The 20,407-nt window shown below is 34.9% G+C and overlaps 2 protein-coding genes across 6 annotated transcripts in view; one reads left to right on the top strand and one right to left on the bottom strand.

Moving 5' to 3' along the window:
* Positions 1-12,861, top strand: part of LOC149691572 (diacylglycerol kinase theta) — a 28,009-nt gene extending 15,148 nt beyond the window's left edge. The window contains exons 8-22 of one of the 2 annotated variants that reach the window (XM_089868897.1): positions 1,277-1,433; positions 3,161-3,274; positions 5,655-5,749; positions 5,817-5,883; positions 6,241-6,382; positions 6,443-6,585; positions 6,651-6,715; positions 6,782-6,932; positions 7,010-7,197; positions 7,270-7,394; positions 7,458-7,931; positions 8,003-8,158; positions 8,221-8,386; positions 8,463-8,561; positions 12,325-12,861. In XM_089868897.1, coding sequence (XP_089725023.1) covers positions 1,277-1,433; positions 3,161-3,274; positions 5,655-5,749; positions 5,817-5,883; positions 6,241-6,382; positions 6,443-6,585; positions 6,651-6,715; positions 6,782-6,932; positions 7,010-7,197; positions 7,270-7,394; positions 7,458-7,931; positions 8,003-8,158; positions 8,221-8,386; positions 8,463-8,561; positions 12,325-12,465 — 2,283 coding nt within the window. In that variant the 3' untranslated portion in view covers positions 12,466-12,861. Of the gene's footprint in view, positions 1-1,276; positions 1,434-3,160; positions 3,275-5,654; positions 5,750-5,816; positions 5,884-6,240; positions 6,383-6,442; positions 6,586-6,650; positions 6,716-6,781; positions 6,933-7,009; positions 7,198-7,269; positions 7,395-7,457; positions 7,932-8,002; positions 8,159-8,220; positions 8,387-8,462; positions 8,562-9,520; positions 12,293-12,324 lie in introns of those variants that run through there. The other variant, XM_089868898.1, reaches the window with a different exon arrangement.
* Positions 1-20,407, bottom strand: part of LOC149691571 (flavin-containing monooxygenase 5-like) — an 81,119-nt gene that overhangs the window by 60,137 nt on the left and 575 nt on the right. The window contains exon 3 of one of the 4 annotated variants that reach the window (XM_089868909.1): positions 16,218-18,493. The exons of 2 other annotated variants lie outside the window; for them this stretch is intronic. In XM_089868909.1, coding sequence (XP_089725035.1) covers positions 17,240-18,493 — 1,254 coding nt within the window. In that variant the 3' untranslated portion in view covers positions 16,218-17,239. Of the gene's footprint in view, positions 1-16,217; positions 18,494-20,407 lie in introns of those variants that run through there. One more of the 4 variants, XM_089868910.1, reaches the window with a different exon arrangement.

Below are 20,407 nucleotides of genomic sequence, written 5' to 3'. Positions count from 1 at the left end.
ATCCCGAACCGAACCTACTCTAACCCAAGCTAATCCCGAACCGAACCTACTCTAACCCAAGCTAATCCCGAACCGAACCTACTCTAACCCAAGCAAATCCCGAACCGAAAATACTCTAACCCAAGCTAATCCCGAACCGAACCTACTCTAACCCAAGCTAATCCCGAACCGAAAATACTCTAACCCAAGCTAATCCCGAACCGAACCTACTCTAACCCAAGCTAATCCCGAACCGAACCTACTCTAACCCAAGCTAATCCCGAACCGAAAATACTCTAACCCAAGCTAATCCCGAACCGAAAATACTCTAACCCAAGCTAATCCCGAACCGAAAATACTCTAACCCAAACTAATCCCGAACCGAACCTACTCTAACCCAAGCTAATCCCGAACCGAACCTACTCTAACCCAAGCTAATCCCGAACCGAACCTACTCTAACCCAAGCTAATCCCGAACCGAACCTACTCTAACCCAAGCTAATCCCGAACCGAACCTACTCTAACCCAAGCTAATCCCGAACCGAAAATACTCTAACCCAAGCTAATCCCGAACCGAAAATACTCTAACCCAAGCTAATCCCGAACCGAAAATACTCTAACCCAAGCTAATCCCGAACCGAAAATACTCTAACCCAAGCTAATCCCGAACCGAAAATACTCTAACCCAAGCTAATCCCGAACCGAAAATACTCTAACCCAAGCTAATCCCGAACCGAAAATACTCTAACCCAAGCTAATCCCGAACCGAAAATACTCTAACCTAAGCTAATCCCGAACCGAAAATACTCTAACCTAAGCTAATCCCGAACCGAAAATACTCTAACCTAAGCTAATCCCGAACCGAAAATACTCTAACCTAAGCTAATCCCGAACCGAAAATACTCTAACCTAAGCTAATCCCGAACCGAAAATACTCTAACCTAAGCTAATCCCGAACCGAACCTACTCTAACCTAAGCTAAGCCCGAACCGAACCTACTCTAACCTAAGCTAAGCCCGAACCGAACCTACTCTAACCTAAACTAAACCTGAACCGAACCGAACCGAACCTAAGCTGATCCTAATCTAACCTAAGTCTAACTTGACCCAAACGATCACTCCATAAACACTATGAGGGTTCAGTTTGCCGTCTCATCCACTTACGTACCTACATTCGTTTGTTTACATGACGCGTTACCACCATTAAGGAATTCTAACATCTTTTCTCTCAATCCTATTTCCCCATTCCCCTTTTGACTTTCTGGACACTAAAACACGTGACGTGATTGCGCGCAAAGGCTCACGCCACGTGCCACAAGAGTATAAACGTGGAGTGTAACTTTGGGTGCTTACAAAGCATCATGCTCCCTCAATACTCAGTCAGCATTCCGAGAACGGACGTTCCTCTGGAAACAATCATCGGGGTCTCGGCCAGGAGACGCGAGACCCTTTCCCGTGAGTCCGAAAGAAACATTTTTAATCACGTGACCCCCTGAACTCTTAGATAATCAATAGATTATTTCACTTTTTGAAACCACCTCACCACTTTCACTCTTTAGTATTTATATTTACACACTTTTCAATATATTCAAATATTTCTTCACGAGTTTGAATTTAACACACTTTTTTGCAAAATTGTGACCACCCCATCCACGTGACCAATATTCCCGAATCAGTCAGTCAGTTGACAAACATTTATTTTCTTGTGGTGCAATATTAATGTTTCTATTGAATCTATTCACAATTGTCACTAGACATTTAAATTCTTCACTACTAAATTCACTTAAACGCTTTGATTGCACTTTCATAGAATTCATTTTTAGAGAATAGATTGATGACGTCAGATTTTCTATAGCTTTCTATTGGTCTAGGGGAGGGGGGTTGTATTCAATGGGGTTCAGTTTCCGGGGAGAGGGGTTTGTTGAGATGCAGTGTCGACCCCCCCCCCTCCATCAAAGAAGCTGAATCAAGCTCGAACCACGATCTTTAAAAACACACGAAAGAGAGAGAGCTCTATACTGCTTTTGTCCCCAATTACCCGTAGTCTTTGAGCGGCTTGGATAATTGGAAGATTGAAATATAGTCGTGGTAGGGTGCTATTTCGTGAATACCTAGTAGTGGCAATGGGTTAAAACTTAAAAGGGCTGGTTTAGTGCCATAACCGTATTCCTTCCAATTATGGGAATTACGCGCAGAAATATCGCTCCAAGATGCTCAAAGATTATAGGTGCAGTTATTATTGGAGATAGGGAACAGAGGGGGGAATGGGGGAGGGTTTTGAGCTGATAGATTTATCCGCCCCCCCCCTCTCAGCACGTATTGAGCTTAAATTCATCTTCTGACCTTTAGTTGCCTTTTGAGTCTATTTATATCCTTTATACAGGGTGATCCAAAAAGGCTTATTATTGGGCCGAAGTATATACAGTGGGATGGTTCTATGGGAAATCCATTTTGAGTCGAAAATATTAGGGACACCATAAACAAGTTACGATTGAATGGAGTTCTTTACGGATAACCCCTTAAATCTAACTAAGAAATTGAAACACAATGATATCTAATTTAATTAAGGGGAAATCCATAAAACACTCCATAATCAAGACAGAACGTTATTGAAGTTTAAGTTACATACATTTTGGACTCAAATTGTTTTCCCATAGAAACATCCCACTATACTTCGATTAAACCACCATACATATTTGCAACACCCTGTATAGCAAAAAGTAACCAAATCTGTACTACTTTCTGCCCTATGAAAGTTAAACCTTGCATATTCATACGCGTTCCCTAGCTCGAACTTGAACTTAGTCACGTAGATAACTATGACGTAGTATAGAGATATCATAGCCTCCATAAACCAATGTTGATTAACTAGATTATTTATTAGTATTAGAAAAAAGAAAATTTAAAACATCTTCATTTTATGCACGTCCCCTAATTATTAATTTTAATTTTATTTTAAAAAGGAATTAATTTAAACGATGATTTCTTCTTTTCTTTTATTATATATTATTCCTATCGAATATGGCGATGAATGTGGTAATGTCTTTGTGTGTTTTATTTTTAAATGGTAGAGCACTGAATTGCTGCGTTTCGATTGTCATTATTTAAATATAATGTCAAAAACGCCGGGGCGAGAGAGACATGCCACATTCTGACCCGTTCATTTTTTCTCACGTGGCAAGGCCAAATTTGTTTTACAGCTAGGAGCATTTCGGAAGAGTTCTCCTCAACGGGCGACCTCAAGGGAAAAGAATTCGACGATTATCCATCGCCAAAGGAAAAGGACAAAGACGAAGGTCATACCACCCTATCTATATACACTCCCCTCACTTAACACCGTAGCCCAGAATACTTTCTATAACAGTAGGACCTAGCTAGGGTTGCCATAAAATTTTCAAATTCCCTGATGATTTTCCCTGACCAAGTTAACAGTAATGTTAACAGTCATCCCAAGACACATTTCCTCGCTAGATTAACCCATTTAATTCATTCCGTGATCTATTTGAGTCCTTAAATTCATTCCGTGAGCCATTTAATCCATTCCGTGATCTATTTGAGCCCTTAAATCCATTCCGTGATCTATATGAGCCATTTAATCCATTCCGTGATCTATATTAGCCATTTAATCCATTCCGTGATCTATATTAGCCATTTAATCCATTCCGTGATCTATATGAGCCATTTAATCCATTCCGTGATCTATATGAGCCATTTAATCCATTCCCTGATCTATATGAGCCATTTAATCCATTCCCTGATCTATTTCATCCATTTAATTCATTCCCTGATCTATTTCATCCATTTAATTCATTCCCTGATCTATTTCATCCATTTAATTCATTCCCTGATCTATTTCATCCATTTAATTCATTCCCTGATCTATTTCATCCATTTAATTCATTCCCTGATCTATTTCATCCATTTAATTCATTCCCTGATCTATTTCATCCATTTAATTCATTCCCTGATCTATTTCATCCATTTAATTCATTCCCTGATCTATTTCATCCATTTAATTCATTCCCTGATCTATTTCATCCATTTAATTCATTCCCTGATCTATTTCATCCATTTAATTCATTCCCTGATCTATTTCATCCACCTAATCCATTCCCTGATCTATTTCATCCACCTAATCCACTCCGTGATCTATTTCACCCATTCAATTCCCGGTTTCGAAGTTTTCCCTGACTAGGTTAAAAGCCCCTGATAATTTACACCCATTTAATTCTCCGTTCCCAAATTTTCCCTTACTAACTTGTGGCAACCCAGAACCCTAACTAATCATGATGATGATCGGTAAAGTTAGAAAAAGAGTCAGAGGTATCGAAGCTTTTTCGATTTTTGATTATTATCCCTTCCATTTCGATTTTTTCCGGCCCTTTTTTTGTGGAGTAAAAATTCAGGATTCTCGCTGAATATCTATACCCATCCAGCTTCTCTTCGGACTACGCCTAGATAGAAAACGGGACTCGGGTTCTCTCCCGAGTTAGCCTTACGCCTTACTCCTTACTCTATCCGCAATAAGAGAAGACACACGGAGAAGGGGAATACGCGGAGCAGAGAGAGAGAGAGAGGGTTATGGTTCCGGCTAGTATCGATCCTTGGCCTTAAGGTTCAGCCTTTCAGGGATGGGATGATGCAGTCAGGGCAAGGCACCCTCGGTCCTCTCCCTCCTCCCCTTCACTCGCTAGCTTGCGAAAGAGATCTCCAAACAGAACTAACCATTTTCGTAAAACAGGGAGGGGAAACGTGCGAAATCTTTGGGCCCCTAGGTTTTAGGCAGAGAAATATACAGGGTGTTTCTGAAAGGTTTGCATGCTAGAAATTAAACGGAATGTTCTTTGGAAGAAACGATTTCGTGGCGAAAATGATGTAACTTCTATTTTTCATTTTGCCACAAGGGACACCGTTTTCTAGTTATTGTATTATTGAGGTGTTTTAGAGATGACCCCCTTGATTAAATTAGAAATCATTTATTTATTTATTTATTTATTGGAGGGATAGGGTTGCTAAGCCAAATTGACTTATGTGCAACCCCCCAAAAGCATTAAGGTACAACAAATGAACCGAAAAAGATTAAATTATTAAAGTCAGGCGTTGTCCAGGATCCAAGCCGTTATACTGTGACGGAAAGTGGTAGAAGATTCCAATGATAACAACTCCTCAGGTAACGAGTTCCAATCATTATCTAAATCAGTTTCTTAATTAAATTAAATTTATGAGGTCATCGGTAAAATACTCTAATCATAACTGGAAAACATTTTCAATCCTAAATCGCCCAAAGAACAACACTTCTCTTAATTGCTGGCAGGTCTTTCAGAAGCACCCTGTACACATACATACGATACAAAATTACGATATCGCGAGGAATTATGGGATGGCAATAGTGCTTAATTAATACGATAGGGTTTATTTGAGATGAAGATATTTCATGCGGTATTACTAAGATGAATATTAAGTCTTTTTAGAGTCGACTAAACCCTAATTTGAAATTAACCATTAGTGAGGAGGTTTTTGGTCGTACGCTCATGAACTATGTTATTGTTGCAAATTAATAACTTTAAAATGAAATTAATATATTCATGAAAAACATGAATATATTTACTAAACACCGCGCTCGAAATCACTGAAGCATAAGACAGTAAACATAAATTGGGTCACAAAACTATTTAGAAATGATCAAAGTTTACGATGGCAACGCTTCCCTCAAAAGAAGAATGTTTAGGACAATCACAGTTTCAAGAAACGCAACCAGGGAGCAAATAATTGTCAGTATATATATCTCATTTCCGCCGCAAGTACTTGTCCTCTAAATTTACTCGTATCCTTATTTAGGGTGCGGGATTAAGAGCTTTTCATATTTTCGACGATCCCAAACAATATTTCCTAACGGACGCTTATGGTGCGTCATACATATTTAAAATACATCAAAAGTTCATAAGATATGTTCATAAGTTTGTAGCCCGGCCTCCTTTTACGTCCCCCCCCCTTGTATTTTGAAAGGGGGACTGGGACTATGGCGCGCGCGAATACTTAGGCATCTTATACCTTCTCCCTAATAAACTAGATATCACTTCTTGGTAATGCAGACTAAATAGGAAGATGGAAGTCCTGCAAAACTAACTCAATTCTCGCTTGTCGTTCTCTAGCATTACGAAGTATAGGAAATCTCATACTTATGGAATGAACATATCTTATAAACTTATGCATATATCTATGACAAAACAGCGGCGCTTTAACCTTTTGAACCCGTATCTAGATCCGAACGAAAAAGAGCTCGGTGAGTTCATGCCAGTACAAAGCCTGACCCGAAAGGAAGGGAAAAGGCCAGCTATCGTCATACGCTTCAGGCCAATTGATCCTGATCAAGGAACCGTTAAAGTTTTCCCTGGGAAAATGAAGTAAGTACTTGACCCCGAGTCATTAAGCTACCCCCAAAAGCTAAGTCTCTCTCTTTGTAGGATGTCCGACGATTACAAGATCATTCCCGTGACCAACGACACGGGGGTGGACGAAATTATGGTCGAAGCTCTGAAACAGTTTGACCTCGAAGGTGCCGATCTAAACATCTATAGACTCAGTGAACTGTCCCTCGATAAAGGATGTGAGTTATCATTACTTAAGTAAGTAATTGGGCAAGAACTAATTATAGGTTTCTTTGGTACTTAGCGGTTCACGAAAGGACGATGGACAACCAGGAATGCCCTTGGGAGATACTCAAAAATATCGCCAGGGTAAGTTAAGTTCAGAGTTCCTGACGGCGTACTTGAGTTTATTTAATACTGATTTAACGGATGTAGGAGTCCATAAGGCAGAAAGAGCTGACGCGGTTCTACCTACAGCAAAAAGAGGACACTTACAGCGCCACTGTGGCGTTATTCGTTGGCAACCTCCCGCCAAACTTGTCGCAAAGACAATACGAAAAAATATTAGTCGATTTGCTCGCTAAACGTAAGTAGCCTTCACATGACTTCTGTCAACGTGTCAAAGGACTCATTGGCGTATCTCCCCCCCCCCCCAAAAAACAGCCGCTTACAAGTTCAAACAAATTGGTCCAATTTACTACGAATATGGTTCTCTTATCATTACCTATGACAACGCGGATATCGCGGTCAAAGCTTTCTACATGTTGCGCGAGATGAATTACGAGGATAAAAACCTATTGGTGCTTCTTTTGCCTAGTATCATTCCAGAAATGATTCCTGCCGGTATCAGGGTAAGTACTCGCGAACGTTATATACCATTCTTCAAACCACGCCGTGTCTAACCACGAACGGTATACATCTAGCCTCTATTAGTTTTTGTAAACGTCAAGAGTGGCGGATGTCAAGGCCTGGAGCTGATCACGTCTTTTAGAAAACTTCTCAACCCTTACCAGGTGTACGACCTCGACAACGGGGGACCCCTTCCAGGGTAAATAAATATTGACGTATATTTATTTGGGGGAAGGCGTTTTAATCACTAGGTCTTTGTTAGACTGTACGTATTTCGTCACGTGAATGATTACAAGATCCTGGTATGTGGGGGAGATGGTACCGTAGGATGGGCCCTGCAATGTTTGGACAATGTGGGTCAAGACTCGGAATGCCAATCGCCTCCGTGCGCCATCGTACCCCTGGGCACGGGGAACGACTTAGCAAGAGTTCTCCGTTGGGGTCCGGGATACACGGGTGGTGAAGACCCCCTGACGCTGCTCAAAGACGTCATCGACGCCGAGGAAATCAGATTGGACAGGTGGACGGTCGTCTTCCATTCGGACGACAAACCTCCGGAAGACAAGGCAGCCTTCGCGCAAGCCTCAATGGGCATGACGAACAGTTCCGGATCGACGTCCGAAGACAGTTCCGCCATATTCGTCATGAACAATTACTTCGGAATAGGCATTGACGCTGACCTCTGTCTCGATTTCCACAACGCCAGGGAAGAAAACCCAAACAAATTCAACAGTCGGTAAGTAACGCCACCACCAACCCCAAAACAAATAAATCGCATCTAAGCTAACCTAACGATTCCTTAACCAGGTTGCACAACAAAGGAGTCTACGTCAAAATGGGCTTGAGGAAAATGGTTAGTAAAAAGACGTGGAGGGACTTGCACAAAGAAATACGGCTCGAAGTTGACGGTAAAGTCATCGACTTGCCCCAGGTTGAAGGAATTATAATCCTCAATATTCTCAGGTACTTATGTCAAGACTATCTTGATCTCTTGATACATTTTAAACGCTAATATTTAATTACAGTTGGGGTTCGGGAGCCAACCCTTGGGGACCGGAGAAGGAAGATACTTTTTCAAAGCCTACGCATTACGATGGCATGTTAGAGATTGTCGGGGTAACTGGTGTAGTACATATGGGTCAAATACAGAGCGGACTCAGAAGTGCCATCAGGATAGCCCAAGGAGGACACGTTAGTTGAAACCTTAAATTATTCAATCTTAACCCTAAAACTCCACCTACCAATGCCAACCTCATTCTATTTACAGTTAAGAATTAAACTACATTGCGAAATGCCGGTACAAGTAGATGGAGAACCGTGGATTCAGGGTCCCGGTGAGGTCACCGTTCTACGCTCCGCGTTAAAGGTAAAAACATTCATATCCATTAATTTTTCCCACTTGATGATAGACTATTTCGATCAAAGAAGGTCGCTAGTTCGTTTCAACCTTTGGCAATGGTTATATTACCAAAGGTAGAAAAACGAAGTTAAGCGTACATCTTAATGGATCGAAGTACAATTATAAGGTTTTAGAGTTCAGGCCACAAAATTTTGCATGAAAACATTTACACTCCAAAAGGTATTAAGCCTATTTTGTTTACCATAGATCTTTCTTTTAATTAGAATTAAAAGAGACCTAAAAATTAGTTTGCTAGTGCTAGATTTTGATCCGTAGAACTTCTTTATATTCCAATAATTTTTAAACCATTTCCAAAAGATTCCAAAGGGTTTAAAAAAAACAACACTTTTTTTAATAAGAACCTGTATTTTACTTGGCGTAATGTTGTCTCGTTTGGCGCGAGATTTCACTGCCATTTTTTTTTCCTTTATGACGTAACTACGTCACGCGCGTGCTTTAGCGGCTTCTGCTCTTCCTCCATTTCATTGCTTTGCCTAATTTTTAGGTCTCTTTTCATAGACAGACCGACAAAAGTGATGAAATAGTCGCGGAAGGGGCAAATTGTTTATTATTTCATTTCTTATAAGAAATTTCCTAGTTTAAAATATACGCGATACGAAATAAGTTACCATGACAACGCCGCCATTTGTTTTCGAAGCTTAATTCAAACCGCGTTGCCATGGAAACAAGTGTTACACGAAAAAAAAAACAAGATGGTCCCGGCCTATAATATACTTTTCCGTTCGCGATAATTTAAACCTGGAAGTAAAAATTATGATTTTTTTTATTGATTTTGGTTTAATTAAAATGACCACGTGATATTTTGATTATTTTTTTAATTATTTATTTGGGTATTTTTTTGTCTTTCTTTTTTTCTTTCTTTTCTGCGTATTTTTGTGTTTTTTATTTGTGTGTGTTCGGCGCAGGCTACAATGCTTAGAAAAAGCAAAATGAAACGGAGGAACACAGAGCCGAGTTTAGCTGGGGGTGGCGGCACCAACGCGCACCACCACACTAACACCAGCGTCAGCGAAAAGACCACCGACGAATAGAAAACTCAGACAGACAAAGAGAGCGAGCCAATAAGATTGATTTCTAATTAATTACAAGCAACATTCCTTCACAAAACAATTGCCAACATAAAAAAAAATAATTAAAATAAATACTAAACAGCAACAAACAACTAAACAAAACAAAAAAACTCATTTTTTACTCTCGCTAATCCTTCGAATTTATCCTAAAATAACAAAAGAAGCTTCCGAAAAAAGATAATTAACATTAAAACTAATCTATTTTAAGGAGATATAACTAAACACTTCGATTACAAACAAAAAAAATGTGCTATACGCAAGCGCAACTGAAAAATATTAACATACCATACTTAAAACACTTCTGAAGCCTTGGTAGTAAAAATATTTAGGCTTAACGCTAAGCCTAATTCGGCCAATAAACAACCAAACCATGAATAAGCCAAATTATAGCCAGACAAAAGTGCCAAAAAAAAAATTAAGGGCGGCCGGTTTAAATCACCGAAAATTAACTCTCAAATTATAATTAATTAATTAATGGTATTTATAAAACTTTATCAGTTGCGTTTGTTGTTAAGAATTGGCATTTAAAAATAATTGGGAATTAAGTTAGTTACACTACGTATTATATATATATATATATATATATATATATAGATTTCACGGTGCTCTAGTTAATCTTCATTATTTTTAGTTTAATTTAGATTAATGAAGTTAATTAAGATTAAAACGCAAATTAAATACGAAATAAAATAAAATTAAAGTACGGTGCCTAAGCCTAACTAACTAACGAGACAAACAAACCTTTAAAAACAAACACGCAAAAAAAAAAATCTTTTTCTTCCAAAATTAATTATTAAGCCTAAATCTTTCCCCGAATTTTCTGACAAACAAACAAATAAATAAACAAAACTTACCTACACGAATCTATTCCCTTAAAATTGAATTTAATTAAGAAATGATCGAATTATAGCCGGAGTTAAAAAATTGAGAGAATAATTAAATAAACCAAAAAAAAAAACGTTCTAGTCAAACGCGATATTTACTAACTAACAAACAAACAGACAGACAGACAACACAAACAAACAAACAAACGATAGCCGAAAGACACAAGTTGTTGGCTTGGACTCCTAAAGTAGCTCAAAAGAATCTATAAAAATATTTATGCAAGTACGAATTCAATGTATAAAAAAGAATATTAATTAATTTAATAGTGTTAATGTTACGTTTAAAATTATAATAATATTTCATTTAATTTAATTAAATATAATTAATAATCAAACTAAATAGAGGAATGGTTTTTTGGATCAATTTAAGTGATTTAATTAGAATTAAATATAATCAATAAGGCTTAGCTTTGTGGTAAGGGCTAACCACAAAGATCCTTAGCCAAATAATTAAAAAATTAATTAAGGGGTCTATATATATATCTGCTCAGTTAGATAAGGTGCTTGTTTAATTTAAGGGGCCATTTTTGTTAGTTAATAAAATTTATTTAAAAAAAAAAAATAGCTGGTTGATAAAATTTTGGGATGAATTAAGTTCTGGGGCTCGAACTTTTTCAATCCCATATTTTTTATTTCCTTTTAGAATGATGTGAAATTTAATATTAATTAATTAATTAAAAGGGCACAATTAAAATTAAATATTTTATAAACCAGCTAATTTTTTTATATAATTTAAAAAATAATTACTAAATTGATCTAAAACAAAGTTAATTCCTTAAAAAAGTTTGATTAAAATTAATATTTGCCAAAGATTTAAAAAGATCTCCTTGCAAATTAATTTATCTTAATTTAGTATAATTTATTTGTATTGAAAAAAAATTTATTTATTATTTATTATAAACCCCTCCCCGTTAATTTTAATAAACCTAAGAAATAATTAAGTTTGTTGTCCAACCCAAAATATTAAAAAATAAAAAAAAAATATAACCAAAAAATCTTGAGACGTGATGAGTCGTTTGAGACTTTTAAAAACATAGTACAAAAAATTCCAAAGGAAATTTAAGCAGATTAATCTAATTTTTTTCTTCGTTTTAAAAATTTAACCTTTGAAAGTTAAAAAAAAAATAAGATAAATTATAAAAAAATTAATTGTAGTTTTAGCTAAAACTGAAATTAAAAAAAAAATGAAATTTAAACCAAAAAAAAAAAAAAAAAAACAAACCGAAAATATAAAAATTAAATTGCTTTGAAAAAAAAATTAATGTAAAAATTACCTAACGAGTTTCATAGATTAATTAATCTAGCAGCGCATTAAATGAAAATTAAAAATGATCGTATAAAATTAATGTAAAAAAATTAACTGTTAATGAAACTATAAATTCCGTATTAGAATTTTCAACAATGATGAAATAAACTAATGTTGATTAAATTAAATTAAATTATAATTAAAAAGTCTAACAAAAAATTGAAAAAAAAAATTATATATATATCCCAAAATTGAAATTTTTCATTTATAAAAATTTGAATATTTCGTTTAACTTTAAGGTTAAAACGGGCTTTGTCAAAAAACAAATGTAAAAAACAAAAAAATGTTATGAAATTAACTATTATTTTTGTTTCAAACCCTTTGGAATCTACACCAAAAAAAAATTATTGAAAGAAAAAATAAATAGGATTTTTTTTCTCTTTAAATAAAAATAATGTTTTGGGAGGGTGGTTATAACCTTTAACCTTTCTTTTTTCACCCAACAAAAGGCCACAATGTTAAAGAAAAGTAAAAGCAAGATCAAGCGTCGCAACACCGAGCCCAGTATGGTCATATCTGGTTTGGAAGTTGGTAGCCCATTACCATCTACCTCTGGCTACACGAGTCATACGATATCTGGACCTTTCTAGGACCAAAAAAAAAATAAAAACACATACACCCAAAAAAATCGTCTGCAAAATTGGGGCTCTCCCCTTTGAAGAACACGAGGGCAAAAAATAAACTAGGGTAAAAATGGTTGGTAGTTTTTTTGGTATAAAAAATACTGCAAATCGGACTGCGATGAGCTAGAATTTCTAAAATAATTAAATAAATTAATTAATTAACCAAGGCTTTATCGAGATATAGTTAATTAAAAAAAACCAAATCTATATCGAAAACACTTCTTCCGATTTCAATAAATAATATAGCTTGAAAACAAGAAATTAATCTATGGTAATGTCTTAATTTTTACGCCGCGCTTTTTTAATATAATTAATAATTTAATTTATCAACCCTAATTACCTATAATAAACAAAGAAACCCGAGAGGAATTGAAATTAATTAACTAAATAATAATTGATAAAAAAAAGAAAAAATAAACTAACAGCCCCTGGAACAAAACTAGAGTGCAAAATGTTAATTTAAAATTTAAAATTAAAAAAAATGCCAAAAAGAGTTTAAAAAGGCTTATAATAATTTATTAAATAATTAAAACGAATTAATTGAGGGATTGAATTTGAATTTTAATATATATATATATAACAGCTCCCTCTGGATTTTTCGGTAGGTTTAAAAAAACCAGCCAGCCAGAGGGGGTCTACGCAATTCTTTTGAGAGGATGTATATTTCAAAGAAAAGCAAAAAAGTAAAAAAAGTGAAAAAATAGTAAATGCAACGTGTATTAACGTACGTAACGTAAGGACTTGTGCTTCCTAAAATAATTGGATAATTTTCCACTTAAAAAATTGCAATTTTTAAATAAAAAAATGAATAAAATTTCAAACTTCAATCCTTCAAAAATAAATAAAAATAAAAAAATTAAAATTGGGCCAAAATTAATTATAAATTCCTAACATAAATAATTCCTAAAAAAAAACACCTTAAAAACCCCTAAAAGCCATCCAAATTTAACGTAACCCTAAGCCTAATTTTTAAAATATTTTAATAATAACAAATATACTATCATGATGCAAAAAAAATGTTTTCTGGGTCAGCTTTCTAAACAAATAAATAAATAAACAAATTCTCACAAAACGAAAATGAAAATGAAAAACTAAAATGTTTTTTTCTTAAAAAAAAATAAATAAAAAAGGATTAAGGTTAAGTACATGTATGTACTGTGTACATCGCGTAAACAAAAAAACAAACAAATAATGTTCTTATTTCTAGAGCTACAAACTTAATTAAACGAGAGAGAAAAAACTATTAAGGGTTAAACTAAAATAAAGGATTATTTCGGTAATTTTTTTTTGGCGTTTATCTCATCGAAAATAAAATTGAAAAATTATAAAAATAATTTATTTCAATTTCAATTAATTTCGGTGCTGGATTTAAAAAAAAAAGAAAATTATTGCCATTTTTGTGAGATAATGTTGATTAGTGAATTAATTTTCCCCTTAATTAATAATTTTTGACTTTAAAAAAATTAACAAAAATAAATAAACAAACAAACACGTAGGTGAGATTTGTCTTTCTGATGTAAATAATTAATGCCATAATTTTTTGGGGGTAATAAAACTAATTAACAAATTAACCACAGTGAAGGGAGGTTATGTAAATATATAATATATATATATATATAAATATATAGAAAAAAACAAACAAACAAACAAAACACAAACGTAGGTTTATAAAAAAAAATACTAAACGAAAAATAAATAAGAAAATTTATGTTGGCCGCTGATTGCAAATTTTTCTGTTTTTCAAAAAAAAAATTAAAAATGTATCTAAAAATTTATGATATTCAGTGGAAAGTGTTTAAAATAATACCAAAAAAAAAAAATTCGCAGAATAGTCTATGTAATAAATAAATAAACAAACATGTACTGAAGTCACCACGCAAAAAAAAAACTTTTTTTTAGTCTTAAATGTTTGACTAAAAAAAAAATCTTTAAACCAAAAACAAATAAATAAACAAACAAACAAACAAACAAAGCATGGTTCTTCTTCCTAAATTATAAAAAAAAAATGCGAAAACTTGTTGAAACTTTTAGCGTTATTGAAAATAAAATGATATATTAAATATATATTAACAAAAAAATAAAATTGGAGTAGATACTATTACGAAAAAAAAACAAAAAAAAAACCCCCACATAAAAACCCCTAAAAAATAAATTATAAATTAAGAAGTGTGTTCGGTGCTTGACAAAAAAAGAATAAAATAAATAAAAATAAATAAATAAAATTAATATAAACGCCAGAAAAATTAAAAAACCCAGGAAAAAAAACCAAAATAATAAAAAGTCTGAATTCGCTTTTGAAAAAAGATTTAAAAAAGTTTAAAAAAAACAAATTACGGTATAGTTATCTGTTTGCACAACTTTAATTAAGTATTAAGTATTGAAAAAAATCTTCATTTTTAAATATTTAAATTTAAACTTTCTCCCCCCAAAAAACTTTTTAGATGTGCGTCTGTTGTTAAATACGGAATATTTTTTCCCATTAATTAATTAATTAATTATTTTAAATTAATTAACGGAAGTCTTTGAGAAATGTGTTGGATTAACGAGTTAAAATGAAAGAGTTAAAATAAAAAAAAATAATAATAAATAAATAAAGGCAGATAGAAATCGGCGCAAGAAATGTTTTCATTCCATTTTTAAAATATTTAAATTTTATTTCGGATTTTAATTTAAGGGGAAATCATTAAAGAAAAAAATAAATAAATAAATAAATAAAATAAACGACGTTTTTGAGTACCGACCATTTTTGAAAACATTACATAAAATGTTTGGGTGGATTTTCGCGGCCCCCAAAAACAAACCAAACTTGAATGATCTTATTAACTGTAATTCATGTATACATTAGATAATTAAAATGCCACTGTCATAAAAAATGTGTCTGCAAAATTATTTTGCAGCGGCAAGCACATATAGGAGGAGACTCGGAGAGACCAAAATCCAAATCTCAACTCCCACTCTATAGCACCTTACTGGAGACCAAAAGAAAAAAAATAAAAAAAAGGCAACTCCCTTCTATACCACCTCCCTGACTGGAGACAAACAAAAGGCTACTCCCCTTCTACACCACCTCCCTGACTCAGGGTTGCCACGGAATTTTCAGAACCAAATTCCCTGACGTTTCTAGGTTTTCCCTGACATTTTTCTTAGATTTTCCCTGACCTTTTTAAGGCGAAAAAGTAAATGTTTACAGCACGTTTTAAGTGCTTATAATTAAATAAACTCCAATGTATTTGTTGCGCCAAAATGATTAAGAAACATTTTAGTTATAAATAACAGTCTTAAGAGATTTTTTTAAAGGCATTTACTTTATAAAAACCATTCTAGATGGCATTTTTAAGGATTGCTCTAGAGTTTTCTGTGTTAAGAGAGGATGAGGAGAAACTTTCATTACTCTTTCAATAAAGACTTATCCCCAGAAATTTTACCCACTAAAATCAAAATCCATGATTTTTCCCTTACTCTTCCGGCCCATTTTTAAATTCCCTGACTTTTCCAGGTCTTCCTTGACCTGTGGCAACCCTGTGACTGGAGACAAAAAAAAGCTACTCCCCTTCTAGCTACTCCCCTTCTATCTACTCCCCTTCTATACCTCCTCCCTGACTGGAGACAAAAAAGGCAGCACTCCCCTTCTATACCTCCTCCCTGACTGGAGGCAAAAAGAAAGAGGCTACTCCCCTTTTATACCTCCTCCCTGACTGTAGACAAAAAAGGCACCCAAAGTATAAACGTTATTTTATTCATAGTTTTAGATTACAATCCAACAAACTCCTAAATATATATATACTTTTATTTTAAATAAAACGTAATTGCACTAAAATGCAATAAGTCTAATTAATGTTTAGTTTAAAAAGTGTAAAAAAAATTAATTTAACAAACAAACATAGAATAATTTCAAAAAAATCAATATTTTATTTTTGGCCACCAAGTTTAATTTAATAAAAATACATATACATAATAGTTTTCACCAAAATGTTGCCAGCCCGCTTGTAAGCCAAGAATCAGCATAGTGAAAGGCTGGCAGTTTAGTACGATACTGAGAAACTAGGCTTACAAAATAACTGGCAACACCACACTGAAGTTAAACCTGAGCGAGGGGAGGTATTTTCTTTAGCCCCCCCCCTTTTAGTGAAAACCGTCTATAATCCCAAGGATGATGGGGGGATGATACTAATCAGAGGGAAATCGGTGGACACACTTGTGGAATGGCTCAGGTCCGGTGGGACGCTAGAAAATGGGGGAGGAATACACGGAAAAGTGACGGGAGTCTTCCTGATTCGTCGTCTGACGTAGACGGTACCTCACGCCATTTTACCGAGCATTCCTCCCCTATTTCTAGCGTTCCACCGGACCCGAGTCGTTCCATAGTGTGTCCACCGATTTCCCTCAGATAACGTATCCCCCCCACCCCCATCATCTTTGATAATTACTGTGATTTAATACTGTACATGACTATATGCTTAATCACTAATAATTTAATTAATTAATAATTAGTGATGTTTAATTTAAATTATAATACAAATTAAGGTCCAAAAACCCATTTTCTAATGAATTAATTCAGGCTACAGACCGGCTGTAGAAAGTTTAATTTTCTTAATTAATAATTAATTTAATTTAATTTTAATTGACTAAGTAGAGTTTTACGTATATTAGGGAGTATTAATTAAAATATCACCAGTATTTAACCCATTTTAATAATTATATACATTTAAAAAATAGTTTTAATACAATTTAGGCAGTAAATTTAACCAGTAAAATTTACCGGAAGTTTTGTAATATTAAAATTAACATTATCCGTTAATTTAATTTTATCTAATGAAGTAGGAGGATGAATTTTGGAGGATTTGTTATTAGCGTAAATTCCAGCTGGGGTATGAACGGAACCAACATTCCACGGTGAAAATTTCGAAATCTTCAAACTATCTTCGTACCGACGTATTTTAACTTTATAATTTTTATCCTTCAAAAATTTATGTAACCAAACTAAACGCGCGTCATAGTTACACAAGAACCTTAAAAACTCAATGTGACAAGCCACAATATCAGTCGATAAACTTGCCAAATTTTGTTGTTGATTTGACGTATTTAAAGTTGAATTAATATTTTCAGTTACGTCGGCTTGACGCAAATGAAAGAACAACGGTTCCCCATAGCCATCGTATAGTTTTAAAAACATTAATACTTCTTTATAAGGTTGATTAAAAATATCACTCATAATTAACAAATCATCGGGGCGAACTTCTGACAAGATGGTCTTAGCGTATTTCCAAATTTCGTATTGAATTATGGCGATATTGTTCGAGGAAACCTCACTCTCCGTTAATGGAATGTACATAAGTTTATCGGCAATGAAAGAAAGTTTATGCTTCTCCGTAATTTCATTCAGGGATTGTTTGGAATTGGAATTATTAGGGAAAAATCCAATTATAAATAAATCCACTACATCTTGATAGGTTTTCAAATAAACCCTTAATCGTTTAAAATTTCCGTTAAACCATAAAGAATGTACGATTCTTCTAGGTTGTTGTCGTCTTTGAACTTTAATTCCTTTAGCGGTGCCATTTTTTAAAAACCCGGAATCCCATATAGTGTAAGGGATTCCGCAATCGCTTCCAGTCCACCCTTCCAAACACAAACATTTTTTACGCGTATCATCTTCGCTAATTATTCCACCAATCATACAAGAGACATCCTCATCGACTTCAACGTAATATTTGCTCATATCAGTGGGTCGCGTCAAGGGTAGATGAAACACGGAGTTTGGAAGAAATTGTCCCCTATTTTCTTCGTAATCGTAAGCATTTTTGTTCGCTTCTTTGGCGGGACTGGATATTTTCCAGTAATTAGATTTGTACAAATATAAGATGCAAAGTAGTTGTAAAACGGCCAGGAATAACAGAATCTTCTTGAAACCAAAGCGTTTGCAGATGGAATTCTTTTGCAACGATGAAACCTTTGTTTTTGTTTTAAAGGTTATCCAGAGAAAATATAAAAATTTCTGAATGTAGAATCAAAAGGTATCAAAATAAGAAGTGCATGTGTCACTGTGTATATTTGCAATTGCCAATGCAGCAAGACAAAGGATTCAGGATTTAATGGAAGACATTTTTTACAACCCCTTTATAACGGGGCGGCTCACCAGAGGGAGCACTAAAGGAGAAAGGACTAATGGTGCGACCAGGGGTTAGGGTTGTCAACCAAATTCCAGACTTAAGTTACTACTCATTCAGGGAACTACAACACCACTACTAAAGCAAAAACATTACGCACCTACACCAATACATTCATAATGAAACGCCGTATTAAGTATTAGGGCCGGATTAAGCAATTTAGCACACGGAGGGGCCGAGAATGTGCGCCCCCTTAAGTCGGAAAAAAAAAGAAGAACAGCAAATGTTGCTATGGGGGAATAGTTTAACTCAATGGGATGCGCCACCAACAAGCCCCATCGGCCCTGGTTAGTATATAGGAATCAAATTATGACAATTGGAAAAAAGCATTGGTTCAAAACAGTCCAAATTATTTGGATACAAATTGTGTGTGCCAGGCTTAAATGAACACCTTGTTAATTAATTCCCCATCCCATTTGCAGAAACAACAGAAACCAATATAAAGATCGCCAAGTACCAGATAACTTTGCTCCCAACAAAAACTCATGTTATCCAGGATTTGAGGAAACCATTTGCTCAAAACATAACCAAAGCTTGATAAGTATGGTATAGGGAGCTAACAACTGGCTAGGGGGAAGAGATAGTCTGACATCACGCAGCCCCTCTCTGGTTGGCATTTTTGCTTCCAACCGGTAGGGGGGATGAAACTCCAGTAAGAGATAGAAGGGTGTGACGTTTCAGGGTCAGAAGTGTTAGCTCCCTATTATGCCGCTATGGCTTGCCAAATTCCAGACTTAAGTTACTACTCATTCAGTGAACTACTAGCCTACTACCATGAATCTATATAACTATGAACATACAGCTCTATCATATGCCCCATCTATCATGTCGATTTGGTTTGGGTGTTACCCTCCTAGCTTTGAGGCGTTTTGCGTGGCTCTAATAGCCAATCACAAGACAAGAGGAAGTGACGTTTCGAATTTACACACCTCCGAATTCCCCCTCCCTTCTCCCGCTCCTAACACTAGCAGACACGTGACTGATGTCTCCTTTCGCTAAGCCCCGCCCAAACCTTATCGAGAGGTTAGACAGCGTAACGCAGTTGTATATTCATAGTTATATAGATTCATGCTACAACTACTACTACTACTACAGCAACTACATTGCATACCTACACCAATACATTCATAAAAAACGCGTCAGTATATAAGAATAGGAATCAAGTTACAATAGGAAAAAGATTTTGGTTCAAAACAGTCCAAATTATAAATTCCCCATCCCATTTGAAGAAACAACAGAAACCAATATAAAGATCGCCAAGTATCAGATAACTTTGTTCCCAACAAAACCTTACGTTACCGGGATTTGAGGAAACCATTTGCTTAATAACCAAATACTGACATCGAAGCTTGAAAAGCATGGTATTATATCGCTACTGTTGCCAAATCCCATACTTTCTACTCATTCATGGAACTACTTGCACTACTACTACTACTACTAAAGCAACTACATTGCATACCTGCACCAATAGAATCACAATAAACGCGTCAGTGTACATGAATAGGAATCAAGTTACGACAATAGGAAACAAGCTTTGGTTCAAAACATATTTAAACAATCAATGGTAAGAATTTGGTCCAAATTATTGGGGTACAAATTGTGCCAGGTTTAAATCAACACCTTGTTAATTATAAATTCCCCATCTCACTCGCAAAAACAACAGAAACCAATATAAAGATCGCCAACTATCAGATAACTTTGTTCCCAACAAAACCTTACACTACTCAGGATTTGAGGAAACC

The sequence above is a fragment of the Phalangium opilio genome, unplaced genomic scaffold, assembly GCF_054372755.1.
Source record: "Phalangium opilio isolate 3A_F unplaced genomic scaffold, DU_Popi_V2 ptg000025l_1, whole genome shotgun sequence".
Taxonomy (NCBI): domain Eukaryota; kingdom Metazoa; phylum Arthropoda; class Arachnida; order Opiliones; family Phalangiidae; genus Phalangium; species Phalangium opilio.
Note: the sequence above shows the minus strand (reverse complement) of the source record. Positions and strands in the feature narration are given on the sequence as shown.